This window comes from Impatiens glandulifera, chromosome 4 (assembly GCF_907164915.1).
Source record: "Impatiens glandulifera chromosome 4, dImpGla2.1, whole genome shotgun sequence".
NCBI classification, from domain to species: domain Eukaryota; kingdom Viridiplantae; phylum Streptophyta; class Magnoliopsida; order Ericales; family Balsaminaceae; genus Impatiens; species Impatiens glandulifera.
The window spans coordinates 7,468,723-7,489,529 of record NC_061865.1 but is presented as its reverse complement, the minus strand read 5'-3'; the positions used below and the strand labels follow the sequence as shown (position 1 = coordinate 7,489,529).

Genomic DNA, 20,807 nt, shown 5'->3' with positions numbered 1-20,807 from the left:
GTTTACCTTTTTATTGCTCCAAGCTTCTTCAGGAATTCTGAATTCAAGAGGAACAGAGGGTCCCCTGTTTATCAAATAGGCAGCAGTATTAATAGCTTCTGCCCAGAAGGTTTTAGGCAGCCCTGCATGCAATCTCATGCTTCTAGAACGCTCGTTCAATGTTCGATTCATTCTTTCAGCTACTCCATTCTCTTGAGGCGTTTGGGGAACAGTCTTCACCATACTGATCCCATTGTCAGCACAATACTCTTTGAAATCTGAATTGATATATTCACCTCCGTTGTCGGATCTCAAGCACTTAACTTTCTGATTTGTTTCATTTTCAACCAAAGTCTTCCACTTCTTGAAAATAGCAAATACTTCAGACTTGTGCTTCATATAGTAAACCCATACTTTTCTTGTTAAATCATCTATAAAAGTCACATAGTAGTATGATCCGCCAATAGAAGAAACAGGTGCAGGTCCCCACACATCAGTGTGTACCAACTCTAGTCTTTCTTTCTTGAGCTCCTTCCTAGTTTTTAAGAAACTCACCCGTTTTTGTTTTCCAAGAATGCAGTTTTCGCATAACTGATGTTCAACAGACTTCAGTTCTGGAATCTGTCCATTCTTCAAAAGAATTTTCATCCCTTTTTCACTCATATGGCCCAACCTGCAATGCCACAACTCACTGTTCTTCGAGTCATCAACTATAGCAGCAACTGTTTCTCTGCAAGTTGAAGTCGTGTATAACGTTCCAGTTTTGTGACCTCGAGCAACAACAATTGCTCCTTTAGTCACCTTCCACGTACCATTTCCACAACTGAAATTGTGACCTTCTTCATCAAGTTGTGTAACAGAAATCAGATTGCGCATTAAACCTGGAATGTGTCTCACCTTAGTAATCTTCCAAACAGAACCATTTGCCATCTTCAATTTGATGTCACCAATGCCAACAATATCCAGTGTCTCACCATCTGCGAGATAAACTTTCCCACAGTTTCCAGCCACATAATTCTCCATTAATTCTTTGTGAGCAGTGGTGTGGAAAGACGCTCCTGAGTCCAAAACCCATGAATCTATCGGGCTATCAACAGACAGAAGTAACGCATTAGTGACAGATTCTGTAACAACGTTGGCTGCATCATTTTTATCATCACCGTTTTTCTTCGGTGCTTTGCAGTTCCTCTTCAGATGACCCTGTTTACCACAATTCCAGCACTCAAATGTCCTCCCAGACTTGGACTGACTCCTCCTACTCCTTGACATAGATCTGCTCTTACTTCGGTTGAAATTTCTATCATTACCTCTGCCCCTGTTTTCCACATTCAGAGCAGAACCTTTGAACGTTTCACCAGAATCAATTTTACGAACCTCTTCAGCAAGAATATGATCTCTAACTTCAACAAATTTCAGTTTAGCATTTCCAACTGAATTACTAATTGCTGCCCTCATAGGTTCCCAGCTATTTGGTAGAGATGCTAACAAAATCAGGGCACTAACTTCATCCCCAAAATCAATCTCAACAGATAGCAATTGATTCACAATTGTATTGAATTCATTCAAATGAGTAGTGACAGAAGTACCATCAACCATTCTTAAGTAAAAGAGTCTTTTCATTAAGTGTACCTTGTTGTTAGAAGATGGTTTCTCATACGTATCAGAAAGAGCTTTCATCAGACCCATGGTGGTCTTCTCCTTTGCTACATTGTGAGCAACTGTCTTGGCTAGCGTCAATCGGACAACTCCCAAAACCTGTCTATCAAGGAGTTTCCATTCAGCTTCATCCATCTTCTCTGGTTTCTCACTCAAAGGAACATGAAGCTTCTTTCCATAGAGATAATCTTCAATCTGCATTCTCCAGAAGGCATAATCTGTACCATCAAATCTTCCAATCCCATGTCCTATACTGTTCTCACTTGCCATCATTTTCAATGCTCAGATCTAGACCAGCTGCTCTCATACCAGTTGTTAGGATTTGTATCTCTCAAATCCTACCAGCTTGAAAACAATCTGTAAAAACACAAGAAAGAAGAACACAAGAACACACAGATTTATAGTGGTTCACTCAAATTGAGCTACATCCACTTCAGCCACCACCAGATTTACTATGAAGAAGAAGAATGAATACAGAGTTTTTTGCCTCACACTTTATCTCTCTAGAATTCTGTCTCACCAATGTAAACCCTTAATAATTACATATTTATAGGGTAAATATTCAGGTAATAAACCTAAATAACTTTGGTCAGGCCCAAGCCCAAAACCAAAAAAAGATAAACCCAATAAACTCTAATTAACAATGTATAGTTTATTATAACTGTAGGCTCCATAACTCAACAAGAGCGCCTCTCTCCATTCCGTTTAACAGCGTTTTGCGTGAACCCGGAATGAAATCCAGGTTCCTAATTTTCTATCTCTTAACTTTAATTTATTAATATAATAATACTTCTCAACTGTGATTGACCCACAACATAGAACACCCCATTCGGCTAGCTAGCTATACTCCCATCTATTAATAATTTAGGCATATATGGGAGCTTGTCCCAAATGAACCACTTGATTGATATGATCTTGAGAAAAATAAAGTTTATTTCAAGCCAACTATTTGCTAAAATAATAGTCTTTAATTGCTACTCAAATTTAGGGGTGGAGAATAAAAGGATATGAGCAAGTGAATTTAAATAATTATTTTGTATGATCAAAGGAGAAATTTATCATATTTATATTTAAATATTTTACAATTAAAGCTTTTTTTTTATTTTATGTTATTCAAACCTTTACCATCGCACTATACTTCTAAACAGTTATAAATAATTCCATTAATTATTATTAACCTAACTTCAATCTTATTTATTTAATTCGTATATTATAATTACCATTTATAATTTACTGTGATGGTTAATGACGATTATGGGTGGTGGATATAACCGTGGATAAAATAGAATTGTTTTAGAATATCTTCACGTTAGATTTTATATTATTAGTGAGATTTTTTTTATATTTTCATTGTTGTCAGGACCAGTTTAGGGTAAGATTAGTTAGGCGACAATTAAGGCCTCTCCCACACAGACACCCAAAATAAAAAATAATAATAATAATAATAAAAGCACTATCCAGGTTTGATATTTAAATCTGAGTATGTCATCTAACGAACTAAACTATATTGGTTTTATTTAAAACAATACAAACTTATTATATTTATTTAATAATATATAAAATATAATTATTTTGACTAAAAAAATAAGAATAATTATTTTTCAGTTAGGACACCTTAATTCTTAGGATCGGTATTGATTGTTGCTCTCAAATGGTTAATCTTGTTTTGTTTCAGATGTGTTCGGTGATAAGATGAATATTCGTGTTTTTATCGTTATGTTCAAATAACTAACATTTATATAATATTGCATTAACTTAAAAAAATGTGATTTTGGTTGAGAGATAAGTCGTAAATTAGTGATTCAAGTGAATCTCGATATATAAGATAAGTACACAAAAATTATAAGTTTTGATGCATTTGTAACGGAGTCGGTTGTAATTTGTAGCAGAGACATATAAAACTAAAATTGTTGGAAGATAAAAAATTTGTTTGCCATAAAAAAATATTGATATAGTGAGACTAGATAAGAGAATAATCGTTTAATTTATAGGTATATTGAAAATGGTAAAAAGAGAAAGGCCTTGTTCGGTTGGGGTTATTTAAATAACTCAACCCACTCAAACTTCTTTTTACTCCTCCTCTTATCAATCACATCACTCAATTCATTACCTTAAATACTAAAATACCATCTATTTTAAATTACTATTTATTATTTTATTATTATTTTCAATACCCTTTAAGTAATTTTACCAAAAATATTCTCACTACCTCAAAATCATCACCTAGGAGTACAATAGTACGACCATATATAAATTAGAATTTTAATTTTTTGTAATTCTATCCAATTCTGTGTATAATCTTATTTTACCCAATAGATTGAATTCTTCACTATTAAAAGACAGATTTATGTTTACTTACTTTTACCATGAAAAATATTTTGACTTACTTTAAAATTTTAAAAAATGTAAAGATGATAACAAATCTCTGATACATACTTTTTATTCAATAATAGTAGGGAGGAAATTGTACTTGAGAATTTATTTTACTAGAATTCTCTTCCGGTTCAATTTCGGATAATCCCGCGTAAACCGTTTATACCATATTCTTTACAAAATATTTTTTTTTAAATAAAATTATATAAATGATTTTTTAATTTAATATATTAAATATTTATATTATTATAAAGAAATAAACTTAATATTATTATAAAATATAATAAATAAATATATATATCGGTGATTTTATATATTTAATTATGTTTATAATGTTCGAGACAAAATTGGGTAAGTCGGGGCAGGGCACAAATACTATTCCGTCTCATCTTCAATCAAACCGGAAAAAAACTACTTCAAACATAACAATTCGATTTAATTACGCGGTGCAATTTCAAATTGTAATCCTTAATTCATTGGAACTATAATCGAAATATTTGTTTAAGTTTTTGACACATTTTTACTATTTATCTATATAGAGAAAGTATTTGTTTACACAAATTTATATAAATTGGAGATACATATTGTCTACCCATATTTTATGCACTTTTCTTAATAAATATACTTTTTCGTTCGCCTCTTTCAAATTAACCGCTTCTCTTATCTCTAAATTCATTAATTAATTAACTAATTACACATTTTTTCTACTATTATTTTGATATTAGAAATAAAAAAAAAACTTGTTTAAGCAAAAAGACAAATTATGACATAATTTGTTTTAAAAAAAATACTTAATAAGTTATCGAGCTCGTAAATCCTCGAGAAGAACGATGAACTCTTTGACAGAGTCGGTTGCTTTCCTGAACGAATCTCCGAAAGCATCATAGTAATAACATTATGAATGATACGCATCAGACGACTACGATCATTGAAAGTTCGACGATTTCTCTTCAATCAGATAGTCTACCAAAGAATAATTTGGATGATAACCCAAATATGTAGGCTTGCCATATCAACCGTATCAATTCAAAATTTTTAGCAACTACCTAAAAACTCGAAATCACCCAATGAATTTCAGTAATTCTCCACAAAAGACTCTAAATACTAGTCACCCCTCGACAATACAATAGTAAATAAGTGAGTTGCCGATTCAACTTTTTGTTGAAACATACGACTAGCCATAATATAATTTTTTTTCATGCATATATCATCTATTAGAATTCTACCATGAATAATGATTCATCTAAAGAACGAGATCTTGGATGAAATCTTTGACTCTCAAAGTTTTTCCCAATAAAAATTATAGGAAATCATCTTAGCGAACAACTGGTAGCAATGTCCCACATAAAAATTATCCATATCTTGTCAACGTATAATGTCTTGTTCAGACGGTGATACTTTTTTGCGTCCTAACAAAAAGAAACTCTATTATGGGATGAAGTCTCCATAATATTTTGTCTCTGTCGATATCTAATTCGACTAACGAAACTACTAGACCGAGGATCAACCATGTCTTTAACTGTGAAATTTCTACATATAGCAATGAAAACAATCTTAGGATACGTTGTAGCTAGACTTTTGACACTATGCCAAATTTCGTCCCAAAATCTAATCGAAGAATCATCCCCACAATGAATATATATTTTAGTATAGAAAATTAATTAAAATAGATAAATTAGGAAAAAAAAATTATTTTATGATTATGGACAAAGCGAGTACCTTCATCATTTTTATTATATATATTTATATAAAAGTAAATATGTTAATATAAAAATTATTGATGAAAAAAATATGATTAGTGAGAAAATATATATTTTAACAAAAATAAATTAATTAAGATAGATAAATTAGAAAAGAAAAATTATATAACGATTGTGTAGAAAATTTGACACCTCAAATATTTTTATTTAAGAGTTATTATTATATATTTTTAATTAAACGTTAATATATAGATAAAGTAAATATGTTAGGTAATATTATATATTTTAATATAAAAAATGTTGATGAAAAAAAATATATATAATTAATAAAAAAAAATTATATATTTTAAGTGAGAGAAATTAATTAAGATGGATAAATTAAAAAAAAAGTAATATATATATATATATATATATATCAACTTCTTTTTTTTTACTTTTCAAAAAATAACTTTAATATTACCTCAATATATTTCACATTCAGATTTTATACATCTTTTCTACATTTTTGGAGCCTCTATAAAATGAAATTTCATATAGTTTTCTCTCCATATTTTATCATGGCTAGCAATTTTTTCAACACTTCACTAATTTTAGTTTTATATGTCATGCTACAACTTTCAACCACCTTTGGAACAAAAACATCAAAACTAACCGGTTTTTCAACCTATCTCATCCATTGAGATTCATTTGAATCGCCATTGTACGACTCATTAGTCACTCAAAGTGACCTTGTAAAAAGAGCCATCTTTCGCTCTAGTTCTGGTTTGTCCCATCTCAAGTCTCTCTTAAAACTCTCCAACAATGACGTGAATAAAATTTATGTCTTAAACTCGACAATTATGACAACTAGAGGGGAGTACCTCATAAAGTTTTCCGTTGGCACACCAACCGTCAGGCAATGGGCAATCCTTGACACCGCCAGCGACATCGTGTGGACTCAATGCCTCGAATGTATCAACTGTTTCAAACAGACTCAACGCAAATTTGATCCTAAGAAATCATTATCTTATCAACCAATTGGATGTGAAGAACCAAAATGTCAACAATTGAGAAGAGGTGTCATTAATTGTAGTGGTGCAAATAGCAATTGTAAATATCGATTAGAATACAGTGACAACTCATTGAGCTACGGAAACTTTTAAATTGGAAAACACTTCCCTCCCGGGAATGGTTTATGGGTGCTCGAATAACAACATTGGCGTATTCGAAAAGAGCACAGCTGGTATTGTTGGGATCGGAAATGGGCCACATTCATTAATTAATGGTCTTCCAGATAACATCCGGGGTAAATTCTCGTACTGCCTAACCGATCCTTCTAAAAGAAATGTAAGAAGCTATATATAAGTTTCGGAGCTAACGCAATCATGTCTAGTCCCGGTTCAATCTCCATCCCGTTGGGCTTAGGGGTATCTCACCCCATCTATTACATCACATTGGAAGGTGTCAGCATCCAAAATATGAGATTTCCCTTCATTGGAGTATCTAATAACATGATATACACGGGTTCAACAATATCCTATTTGCAAGCTAATTTGTACTATGAATAGGAAGCAGAACTAATAAGCAATATTCAAGACACGCCAGTTTCACCTCCAGATGATGTACATGTAAGACTTTGTTATAAGAATCACAAGTACCTTAAAATGCCGACGATCATTTACCATTTTTCCGAAGATGCTCAATTGGCTTTGTCGATGAAATATACTGGACTTGAAGTCGATGATCTATGGTGTATAGGGATAATGCCAACTAATGATACTATAGGTGTATTTGGGAACCTATTTCAAATGAACTACATGATTGGATATGATCTTCAGAGACGAAGAGTTTCTTTTAGTCCAAATTATTGCTGAAGGAAATTAGTAATTGCTACTCATATTTAAAGTTTGGAGAATAAAATTATATGAGAAACAAATCTATATATATATATATATAATGCTTAATTTTGAAAGTATCTAAATTGTCGGAGTCGAGAGTTGTAGTTAATTTGGATATATATGTGAGAATAAATGGATATATATATATATATATATATATATATATATATATATATATATATATATATATATATATATATATATATATATATAATGATGCTTAATTTTGAAAGTGTTCGAATTGTCGGGTCGAGAGCTGTGGTTAATTTGAATATATATGTGAGAGTAAATGAATACTTGAGTCGGATTCTGGGTTGACCCGCCCATAAACTTAAAACGGTTAAAAATAATAAAAATAAAATAAAAAATGCTATATGTATGTTTCGAACTCGCAACCTAACAAAATAAATACAACTTTTTAACCAACTAGGTTAATAACACTTTATATTTATAATTCAACACCAAATTTGATGAAAGAGGGATGTTGTAACAATATAAGTTCAACTTTTTAACTAACCAATCTCTATATATATAATGATGCTTAATTTTGGAAGTGTCCGGATTGCTGGGTCGAGAGTTGTGGTTAATTGATATATATGTGAGAGTAATTGATATTTGGGTCGAATTCTTGATTGACCTGCCTATAAACTTAAAACGGTTAAAAATAAAATTAAAAATACTATAGGTATGTTTCGAATTTGCAACCTAACAAAACAAGCGCATCTCTTTAACCGACTAGGCTAATAACACTTTATATTTTTAATTCAACACTAAATTTGATGAACGCGGAACGTTGTAACAATATAAGTTCAATTTTTAACTAACTAATCTATACATATAATGATGTTTAATTTTGAAAGCGTCCGGATTGTCGGGTCGAGAGCTGTGGTTATATATATATATAAAAATATATATATATATATATATATATACACGTGAGAGTAAATGGATACTTGGGTCGGATTCTGGGTTGACCCGCCTATAAACTTAAAACGGTTAAAAATAAAATTAAAAATGCTATAGGTATGTTTTGAACTCACAACCTAACAAAACAAGTACAACTCTCTAACCAACTAGGCTAATAACACTTTATATTTTTAATTCAATACCAAATTTGATGAACGCGGGACGTTGTAACAATATAAGTTCAACTTTTTAACTAACTAATCTATACATATAATGATGCTTAATTTTGAAAACATCCGGATTGCCGGGTCGAGAGCTGTGGTTAATTTAAATATATATATGTAAGAGTAAATGGATACTTGGATCGGATTCTGGGTTGACCCGCCTATTAACTTAAAACGGTTAAAATAAAATTAAAAATGTTATAGGTATGTTTCGAACTCACAACCTAACAAAACAAGTACAACTCTCTAACCAACTAGGCTAATAACACTTTATATTTTTAATTCAATACCAAATTTGATGAACGCGGGACGTTGTAACAATATAAGTTCAACTTTTTAACTATCTAATATATATATATATATATATATAATAATGTTTAATTTTGAAAGTGTCCGGATTGTAGGTCGAGCGCTTTGGTTAATATGGATATATATGTGAGAGTAAATGGATACTTGTGTCAGATTTTAGGTTGACCCGCCCATAAATTTTGAACTCGCAACCTAACAAAAACAAGTAGAACTCTTTAACCAACTATGTTAATAATAATATATTTTTTTCCATGCGTATCGCACGGGAATCTTCATAGTTTGAATAATTATTTTATATGTATTAATAAACTACAATTATAAAAAAATATCATTTATTTTCGGATTTCAATGAGTTTATATTTGGTGAATTTATTTGGCTTGGTATATATAGCTAGGTTTGTGTATGGATAACAGTAATAAACTAAAAATTAACAATCATAAAATGAAATGTATGTACGCGTTTAGTGATTTGACAACAAAAATTATTACCAAGACTTAATAGATTAACAATATTATATTTTTTTTAATTATAATTATTAAAAAAATGTTGTCATATTCAAATATAAATAAATAAAAAATGTTGGCATATTCAAATATAAATAAATAAAAAATGTTGGCATATTCAATCATAAAAAAAATTAAAAAAAATATAAATAAATCACAATAAAAATTTATAAACCATTTTTGAAACTTAGTTATAAATGTTTATATATCATATTCATATTCAACCACACCTACATCTACCTAATTACACCATTTTCATACCAAACATAGTAAAAAAACACAATTAAAAATATTTATCTGGTTTTTATGTGAGACCTCGAATTAGCTTCAACTATATATAAAAAAATGTTTGTAAACACTTGTTTAAAAATAAATAAAATTTATTAAAATGGATATGTTGCCTACTTGTGAATTTGTGATACTATACCACTAAAAAAAATATTTCGGTGACACTTAAAAGCGTCATAAGAAATATCACCTATGCATATGTTTGCGTCGTCAAAAACAGAAACAACGCTTATTTAAGTGTCGCTGAAAAATTATTTAATTTTTAATAATTTCATATAAGTCTCCGACAAACAAAGACATCATATAAGTTGGCATTGAAGAAAGAACGTTATTGATAGGGACTAAACGATCACCCTTAGAAATCATCTTAATTTTTCGAAAGGGAAGCTTCAACTGATCGGATCCCAAGAACCTTTGGATCTAGTCTTAAAACTTAGAGGGACCCCGAGATACGTAGATGGAAAACCCCCCAATTTTAAATCTAAAAATACAGCTAATTTAATCCTTCTTCTAAATAAAACTGAATAAGAGAAGAATATATTAGACTTACCCAAATTAACACACAATCTTGAACACTCTCTAAATAACCAAAGAATGTCACGAAGGTGCTTGACATTTCTCTCAGTACCTGAATCATGCAAAGAATAAGTGAGATATAAAGAATGGAGATTGTCTTTAACCGAACTCCATCCCACGAAATAAACCCGCTTTTTTAGCAAACAACATCATTCCAAAAAGACATTCCATAACGATAACAAACAAGAAAGGGGAAAGAGGCTCCCCTTTCCTTATACCCCTTGAACTCTTGAAGAAAACCTAAGAGCTCCCATTCACGATAATGTATAATTTCGTTTTCGACACGCAAAATCTAATTCATCCGATTCATTATATCCATTATGTTAGAAAAGAACTCCTAGTTAACATGATCATATGTTTTCTGAATATCGAGTTTGACAAAAACACATTTATCAATGTTAGAATAAAAAACAGAAAGATTGTATTTAATTGTTATCGTGGTTATACATATGTTATGTCTATTATATAGACATTATAATTAATATATAAGGAAACTAATATATTATAATAATATAATATTAATATTATCACAATTTATAATATTGTGATAATATCTTACAGGTATATTATTTTATATTATAACATCTTTCAAACTCACGATGCAACAACAATAAACATTGAGAGTTTGACATTTAGAAAATGAAAGTGCGAACACCGAGAAGTTACTCATCATTCTTAATCTTCCTTCTCTTCTCTCTTTCTCTCTAATCCATTGATCATCCACCTAGAAAGTAGACCAATCAAACCAAGCTTCACAAACTCTTCCAAAAACCAACCAAACTCATTAAACCATCCTTCACAAACATAGGAATAAATCAAACCAAATTCAACTCCCTATTCTTAACAACAACCAAACTAAGACCAATCAAACGAAGCTTCACAAACATATGAAAAAACTTTACCAAATTCAGCTCCCTAATTTCAGCAACAACCAAAACTAAACTCATTAAACCATCCTTCACAAACATTTTTGCTCATTATTCATGGAGATTGGAGATTATGACATTTTTGTGTATTTGTTCTTCCAGATCAGCGCCTCCCATTCTCGAGAGCTCTGCCAGTTGATCGTCCGTCCCTTTTGCCGCCGCACTCTATCGATTAAGGTATGTCGCTGCAACAATCTTGATTATAGTTTTGGTGTATTGTTTTAGATAGATGGATGACTTTTATTTTGGCATGCAATATCTATGTTTATGACAATGGAAGAAAAGTACTTACCCTGTTTCCAACGGTGATGATTAGAACAAATTTGGGTAACAACAGGAAATCAGTGATCACTCTGTTTATTTCTTCTTCTTCACCAATGACTTTTAATTTAAGATTATTATGTTTTCCAGTTCTTTGTTAATTTATTAACTAAGTAAACAAACATGTCCTTAAGTGTTATTGAACTTGCTGCTCCACAAACATATGGGTAAGAACAGATTCATATGAACCAACCAGACAGAATTTCCGTGAACTCTTCTTAAATCCTCTGCATCTCCTCAAGTAAAAGTGCGTTTTGTTCACGGAAATTTTGCCTGGTTGGTTCATATGAATCTGTTCTTACCCATATGTTTGTGGAGCAGTAAGTTCAATAACACTTAAGGACATATTTGTTTACTTAGTTAATAAATTAACAAAGAACTGGAAAACATAATAATCTTAAATTAAAAGTCATTAGTGAAGAAGAAGAAATAAACAGAGTGATCACTGATGTCCTGTTGTTACCCAAATTTGTTCTAATCATCACCAGTTGGAAACAGGGTAAGTACTTTTCTTCCATTGTCATAAACATAGATATTGCATGCCAAAATAAAAGTCATCCATCTATCTAAAACAATACACCAAAACTATAATCAAGATTGTTGCAGCGACATACCTTAATCGATAGAGTGCGGCGGCAAAAGGGACGGACGATCAACTGGCAGAGCTCTCGAGAATGGGAGGCGCTGATCTGGAAGAACAAATACACAAAAATGTCATAATCTCCAATCTCCATGAATAATCAGCACAGCACAGCAGGAGAAACAAAAATTGTGTATAATCATGATCATCATCTGACTCCAATCATGATCAAAAAGTTATGCATAAATGTTGATTTAAACGAATCATTAAATTGATGAATGAAGAAACCTCGCCTACTGGAATATATTATTCAATGCAATACTTTCTCAGCCATTTGATGCATATTTGAATAACAAAATACATGCCTCGATTGAGATCAGAGAAATCCAAAATAACTAAATTTGAAAATAAAAACAAAGAATAATGTTTGTTCTGCTTCAAATGTAACCTATTGAAGACATTCTCATTACAGAATCCTCATTACAGAATCCCAAAAGGAATTGAATATAACTGTTATATCAAGATCATCTAAAGAAAATCAATTAGTATTCCCCAAGTTACATATCAGTAGAATAAAAAAAGCAATATCAGACACTGTATTATCAGACACCATATCAGGATATATTAACACTGTATTATCAGACACCATAGCTGATCACATCAGAGAGGCTAAAACGCACATATCAGTCATGAATGATAGACAAATTAAACCCAAAAAACAGAGAAGATAATATATTTCCTCACTCCAAAACCAACCGGTAAACAAAGCAACCAGATAACAGATAGAAGAAGAAATATTGCCTGAGTGAAAGGAAAGGGTATGCGACGCGGCGGCAAAGGGTGTCGACCGGAGAAATCGATCAACCGGCAAGAATGGGAGGAAGAACAGATAGAAGAGAAACTTACCTGTTAGCGCTGCGGATGATCGGCGGGCGTCTTCTACTAGCGGCGGCGGATGATCGGCGGGCGTCTTCTACTAGCGGCGGCGGATTACGGTGGATTACGGCAGGGAGAAGAACGGGAGCGCGGAAGAAGAAAGAAGAAAGAAAGAAGAAAGAAAGAAGGAAAAAAGATCGCGCGAGTTATTAGACTTATCTGTAACAGTTATGTAAAACCGTTACAGATATCCGATTCTCATCTGTGACGGTTTTAAAGAAAAACCGTTACAGAAGCTAGCAGAGAATATGAAAAGGCGGTTAACTATCTGTAACGATTTATATGAAAACCGTTACAGATACCAATTTATAACGGCACTTGATGAAAACCGTCACAGATGACCCTTATCACAAACTTTAAACTGAGGTCTTATCACAGAAGCTAGTAGAGAATAAGAAAAGACGGCTCAATATCTGTAACGGTTTTGGAACAAAACCGTTACAGATAGAAATTGGTAACGGCATTCAAAAACACCGTTACTAATATATCTTACCAAATGCTTTAACTGAGGACATATCTGTAATGGTTATGTCTTAAACCGTTACAGATACTTGTAGCAAATAAAAAAGGCGTTTAACTATCTGTAACGGTTTCAATATAAACCGTTACAGATATAATATTAGTAACGGTTTTTGCGTAACGCCGTTACAGATAACTATAACCAAAGACTGTAACTGACACCTTATCTGTAACGGTTCATATAACCGTTACTGATCCCATATTATTTGTAACGGTTAATTAAAACCGTTATTGATAAAAATTAATAGTAAGGGCATTCGAGCGCCGTTACTAGTAGTCGTTACAGATGACCTTTTTCCTACTAGTGCTTATTGTGATTTAGAGAACACTTTTAAACTCTTTTATAAGCTTCCTGAATGTCTGGATCCAAGCTTTACAACCTTACACAAAATTTCAGAAAAAGTTTGAAGATCTTCAATTGAGAATTATTTTTTAGGTCGATTAGGGCTTGAGGGTGTATCTCCTGCCTTCGGTTTGCCTAGAGGAGGCTATTTATAGCCTCCTAAGGTCGGTTGATCGACCAAGTGGCCTTGATTTTGTCAAAAGACCATCAATGGTCCTTTTTTTAATCTTCGGCCAATTGCTCGTATATATAATGATATTGCCTGAAGGTGTAGGAGAAATGATCATCGGAGTAGAGTATCATTTCACCTTTTGAACGAGGTCAAATGGTGGAGAAACGAAAAAGTTCAATCTTTGAAAAATTAAAGATAGAATCTGTTCTTATATATCATGTTCGTTGGATGAAGCATAAACGCTCATCTGATGGTTGTAGGGTTCGTTGCACTAAATTCTTCTGATTTCGGCTCTTTTTACTCCATTTTCAACTTACCGAATATTTTTAATAAATATGACATTTATTTTATTTTATTTTGTATATTTTTGGTGTTTAATAAATAATTTATTTGGGATAAAATAGATAAACATTTATCCTAAATTATTTATTTTAATTTCCCTTGACTTTTTAAAATTTATTTGAGATAAAATGTATAAAACAATTATCTCAATTTTTTTTTGGAACCATTATCTTAATAAATTAAGATTTAATTATTAAAATAATTAATCTAATTAATTGTTTAATCATGTTTTTATTTAAAAATTAGGATAGGTAAAATTATAATAATTACAATCATGTTTTCTTAGCTAGTTTAATTTTTCTTTCCAAGTGTGTATTTCCTAACTATAATATTAATAACAAATTAACTAGAAACACAACCTCATTTATATTTTCAAACACTCGAATATCTCATTCGAATGAAAACATGGAAAGACAAATATTTATTTTGTTGTTGAATTAATCTTAAAGATTGGATTAATATTAAAAATTGAACAATTAGTGTCAAGATTTGTTTTTTTTTAACTGAAAAGTAAATCAAAATTCTTTTTTTTTTGTTCTAACAAAATCTGCATTAATGCTTGTTCTACAAGAGTTTCCTCTAATTATTTTATTTTCCTTTAATCCCGAATTTCGTTATTGATTCGTTTGAATCAACAATTTCTGAATTACAAAAAATTTAAAATTTTATTATATTTTATTTTTTTACCAGATCAAACTATAATTCACAAACTATCACTGAGCTTAACATCCAACATTCTTAAGACCAAAATCCAATTTGAATTTTCAATTTCAAATACCAGTTAGAAATTAATTTTCCCTAATTTGGTTATTTAAATCAATTCATGCTTTGATTTCAAATTTTGATAATCACTCCTACTTTCGAAATCATAATTTACAACATAATTCAATTTTTATGTCATTCTAATATTTGATTATCATATTTAATTAAATTATGAGTTATTGAAGTAGAATTAAATATAAACTTGAATGGAAGTGTCAAATTTATCAGTTTAACGGACAAAATAATAGCAGTCCATACCAAATTCATTTCAATTATAAGATATTTTTAATAATATAAACTAAATATTTTAACTTCATAATTTATTACAAATAAAATGTAATAAACTTTTTTGAATTTTTTTAATAAGATTAATAATTTAAATTTGTATATATATTCTATTTATAATCTTAAAATTAAAATAACTCTTAATAATATATTTAGCCCATTCTCTATATAAAATGAATGCAAGGGAAAATAATTCACCATAGAAGAGACCAACCAAACAAAACAGAAAAACATGCTCATGATCGATTTATTAAGTTTTAATTAACAAAGAAAACTAATTTAAACAGGATATCGATGAACTAAAGAAAGAATTTGGTCAAATTTAATTAGTATATTCACTTAAATTGGTCGTGTAAGAAATGATAATTACAAGAGTTCAATATAAATAACATAATATATAAATCCAACCAGACACAATACAATAGACATTTTAAGTGGAGTTTATTGAGAGAAATCAGTTGATAATCGATCAAAACATGATTATTAACCAGTGCCGGCCCGCAATGTTGGGCTGCCCTAGACCCACATTTTGTAACTCATAAATACAAATTTTTTGTTTTAAATAAAGAGAAGATGAAAAGTTTCTACCTCGAACACTTTCGTTTGGAAACACATCATTTTCTTTTATGGTCTTAATTAGACATTGAACAACTAACATTATCTTAATTTTGTTGTTAATACTTCCTCACATTCCCGGATCGTAGTTCACATCTTTAATAACATACTTATCATTGTAATCCTCGTTAACACCTTCCTCTTCCTCATCATTTTCTTCATCAATACATTTTTCTTCTTTCTCATTTTCTTCATTAACACCTTGATATTCATTTTTTTCATTGATACATTGATCTCTAATATTCTCCTTTGTAGGTGGTTCAAAACCTCATATTGAAAAGTATCATCTTCTTCATTATCACATTCATCTCTAATGACATTATTTTCTTCCTCACTTATTTCTTTATCTCTGATTGTGTCATTTTCTCTATCACTTATGTCTTCATCTCTAAGACTCGAACTTGAAGGGATAGAATTTTGATTTTTTGCATTGAATAATTTACAAATAGAGTGCACCAATGATTTTGTCATTGCATCAATTCGTCGTTTGATTCTTCTATTATAAGATCTAGAAGTTTGTTTTTTAAATAGACGAAACCTCACTCTATTTTGATTTATATTCTTCGTCACAACTCAAAAAATACATATATTAAAATAATTAATTTTTTTATAAAAATTAACAAATAGTAATTCAACAAACATGTTATGACATTATTTATATATAACAAATTTTAAATCCTAATTTTAAATTTATAATCTAATAACTATCATATTAGTTAATAGTTTTCTAAGTAGCGAAGATTAAGTATTTTAAAACTAAATTTATAATTTCTTTAGATTGATAATAAATAACAAAAATCTATCATAAGCATTAAGTATTAACAATAACATATTAATTACTAATTTACTAAATACCTAATTCAAAAAATCAATATAATTATAATAAAATATTCAAGTATATAAATTAAAAGATGATTAAAAAAATGACCTTAAAAAATTTGAGAACTAATTCAAAAATTAGAAATTTTTTAATAAAGTTAAAGTATATTACCTAAAATTTATAGGTAAGTATAAGAAGTTTATATAATTTATAAGAATATATATTAATTTAAGTAGTTTATAAAATTTAAAAGAAAATATATTAAATTAAGAAATTAGGAAATAATAGTATAAAATAATTAGATTGTGATGGTCATACTTGAAAATAAAATAATAAGATTATAGAAAGAGAAAAATATAAAGAAAAGAAAAAAAGGTAAAAAATATTACAGTAATTTTTTTTAATAAGAATTGGGCTGCCTAGAGGGTGGGTCTGCCCTAGCCCATTGGCTTGCCGGGCTTGTCCCTGGGCCGGCCCTGCTATTAACATAATCATTAAACACCTATAAGGTCTTTAAGTTCTCTCATTACGAATACGTCTCGCAAGTTGAATATCTTTAGGCGTAATAGTCACACGTTTGGCGTGAATGTCATAGAGATTAGTGTCTTCAAATAGACTAACTAAATAAGTTTCAACCTCCTGAAGAGAAACTATGACGGAGCATGAAAATCTCATATCTGTATTAAAGTCTTGTGCAATCTCACGGACAAATATTTGGAATGAAAGTTTACGGATCAAAAGCTTCATATTCTTTTGGTACTTATGGATATCTCTCAAAGCAACTGTTCCTGGCGAAACTTGTGAGGCATCTTCACACCTCCGATAGCTGGAGAAGATTTATAGTCGCCTTCATCGCTAGTTACTTCCTCAACTTCTAGTCTTTAGTTGATTTCCTAGCGATGTTTGTTTTGTGCGCGTCATTTGAATAAATGAGAGATAATATGGAGAAATAAAAAAAAACTCACAAAGTGAGAGAAATTGAGTAAATAAGAAATAATATGAAGAAAATTGAAGAACTATTGTGAATATGAAAAGTCTACAATATAATGATGTATTAGAGAATTATGTTTTTTTAAAATTTTGGGCTATGGGATATAATAATGTAAATTGTGAGTATGTCATATGACTTAAAAAAAAGAGTGAACAAAAAATATTTGTTTTAAATTTTATATTTTAATATATATATATATATATAATATTAGATTCGAAAAAGCTCGACAAGCCATCAAGCCAGTATTATATGAGCTCGACTCGAATATTAAACAAGTCGGCTCGAGCTCGACTAGAACTCGCTCAAAGTTAAACTTTGACCAAGTGGCTTGCGAGCAGCTTACGAACGACTTACTCATTTGCAGCCCTAGATTTCAGTATTATTATTACATATAAACCACAAAGTATATATTTATGTTTTTGTCATTTTTTTTTATATTTTCTGTCATGTTTATACGATTTGTGCTTAAGTAATTCTATTGTTCTTTATTATAAATAAAACAATTAAAAAATATATTACATATATCAAGTTTTTTTAAGTTGATAATAGACTAGAATTGGAATTGAAATTAAAATTGGTTATACTGGGATTGATCACTTAGTCTCTTAAATTAACTCTCACCACTATAATATTTTTGTTGAGAATATAAGATTAAGAGTGAAAAAATTTGATAATTTAATTAATAGATTTTTATTATTAGAAAAAGGGAAATAAAAATAAAAGTAGTGTAAAGATGGGAATTGTTTTCTAAAGTACTCAATCCTATGATAGGTTTTGTAATTTTATTTAGGACTGATTTAAGAAATTGTAATCTCAAACTTATTAATCAAATACTTGTTATTTATATCATTTGATTTATTCCTAAACCACTCAATCAAACGCCCCTAAATCATTGTAATATTACCTTAATATATATTGCATTTAGATTTTGTACAACTTTTAAACATTTTGACACTGCTATATATTTAAATTTCATCTATTGACTAGTCTTATCTATATTTCATCATGGCAAGCAATTTTTTCTACCCTACAATAATTTTAGTTTTGTATGTCATGCTACAATTTTCAACCGCTCTTACAACAAAACCAACCAAACTAATAGGTGTTTCTACGCATCTTATCCATCGAGATTCATTTGAATCGCCATTGTACGATTCAGCGATTAACCAAAGTAACATTGTAGAAAGAGTCATCCTTCGCTCTAGTTCCCGTTTATCTTATCTCAAATCTCTATTAAAACTCCCCAACAATAACACGGAAGAAATTTATGTCCTAGACTCAAGAATTGTGGGAATTAGAGGGGATTTTCTCATGGAGATTTCAATTGGCACACCACCTGTCATGCAATGGGCAATTCTTGACATTGCTAGCGACATCGTGTGGACTCAATGCCTGAAATGTGTCAAATGTTTCAAACAGACTCAACCCAAATTTAATCCGATAAAATCATCGTCTTATCAACCAATTCGATGTGGTGCAAAGACATGCAAACAATTGGGCAATGATATTAATTGTATTGGTCCATCGAGCAATTGCAAATATCGATTAGAATACCGAGACGACTCATACAGCTTCGGAGAACTGGCCACAGAAACTTTTAAATTGGGAAACACTTACCTCCCAGGAATGGTTTATGGGTGCTCAAATTACAACGTTGGCTTGTTCGAAAAAACCAATGCTGGCATTGTAGGGCTTGGAAATGGGCCACACTCATTAATTAGTCGGCTCAACCCTAGCATCGGTGGTAAATTCTCGTACTGCCTAACCGATCCTTCTAAAGGAAATGCAAGAAGCAAGATAAACTTCGGAAATAACGCAAATGTGTCTAGCTCTAGCAGGGGTTCAATCTCCACCCCGTTGGTCTTAATGGAAACTCCAGACTTTTATTACATAACATTGGAAGCTATCAGCATCCAAAATATGAGATTTCCCTTCACTGGAGTAACTAAAATATTATCATTGAAAGGTAACAAGTTTAGTGCTCACAAGGGTAATGTCATGATAGACACGGGCACAACACTAACCTATTTGCATGATGATATGTACTATGAATTGGAAAAAGAACTAATAAGCAGTATTCAAGATAGGCCAATTCCTTCACAAAGCAATCTAAAACTTTGTTATAAGAACAGGAAGAACTTTCAATTTCCGACGATCATTTTCCATTTTTCGAAAGGTGCTAACTTGGCTTTGCAGATGAAAAATACTATCATTCAAGATAGAGGCCAATCGTGTCTTGCGATACTCCCAACTAATGATACTCTAGCTATACTGGGTAACATATTACAAATGGACCACATGATTGGATTTGATCTTATGAGACGAAAAGTTTCTTTTCGGCTAAATTATTGCTAAGGGAAATAACTAGTAATTGCTACTCATATTTATTAAATGTTGGAAAATAAAACTTCAATTTGAATAATTATTTTATATGTATTAATAAACTATAATACCATAACATAAAGAAATTTAAAACATCTTTGTTTCGAAACGGATATATAACGTTTGTATGCAAATTTCGAGTTTATATTCGGTTGGTTTATTTTGCTTGGTGTAGGGGTCTCTAGACGAAACTACACAATTAAAAAAAAAATTATATTCTCTATTGTATAGAATATAAATAATGTTTAGAGTAATGTTTTTTTTTTAAAATTATAATATTTATATAATTTATTTTATTAAAATTAAATTAAAATATTATTTATATTAATTATTAAAATAATATTATTTTATTTTTATAAATAATTAATTAGATAACACATAAGATAAACTAAATATTAAAAAATATTAGCAATCATATATG

At 30.4% G+C, this 20,807-nt stretch overlaps 1 protein-coding gene across 1 annotated transcript; it reads left to right on the top strand.

The window, feature by feature from the left end:
* Window positions 1-19,315: 19,315 nt before the first annotated feature.
* LOC124934600 (aspartic proteinase CDR1-like) lies at window positions 19,316-20,359 on the top strand. Its single transcript, XM_047475126.1, has one exon. The coding sequence runs from the start codon at window positions 19,316-19,318 to the stop codon at window positions 20,357-20,359; it is 1,044 nt and encodes a 347-aa protein (XP_047331082.1).
* Window positions 20,360-20,807: the final 448 nt, after the last annotated feature.

Bases quoted from the DNA above. Each gene is read 5' to 3' on its own strand.
- LOC124934600 (XM_047475126.1), top strand. From the start codon at position 19,316: ATGGAGATTTCAATTGGCACACCACCTGTCATGCAATGGGCAATTCTT.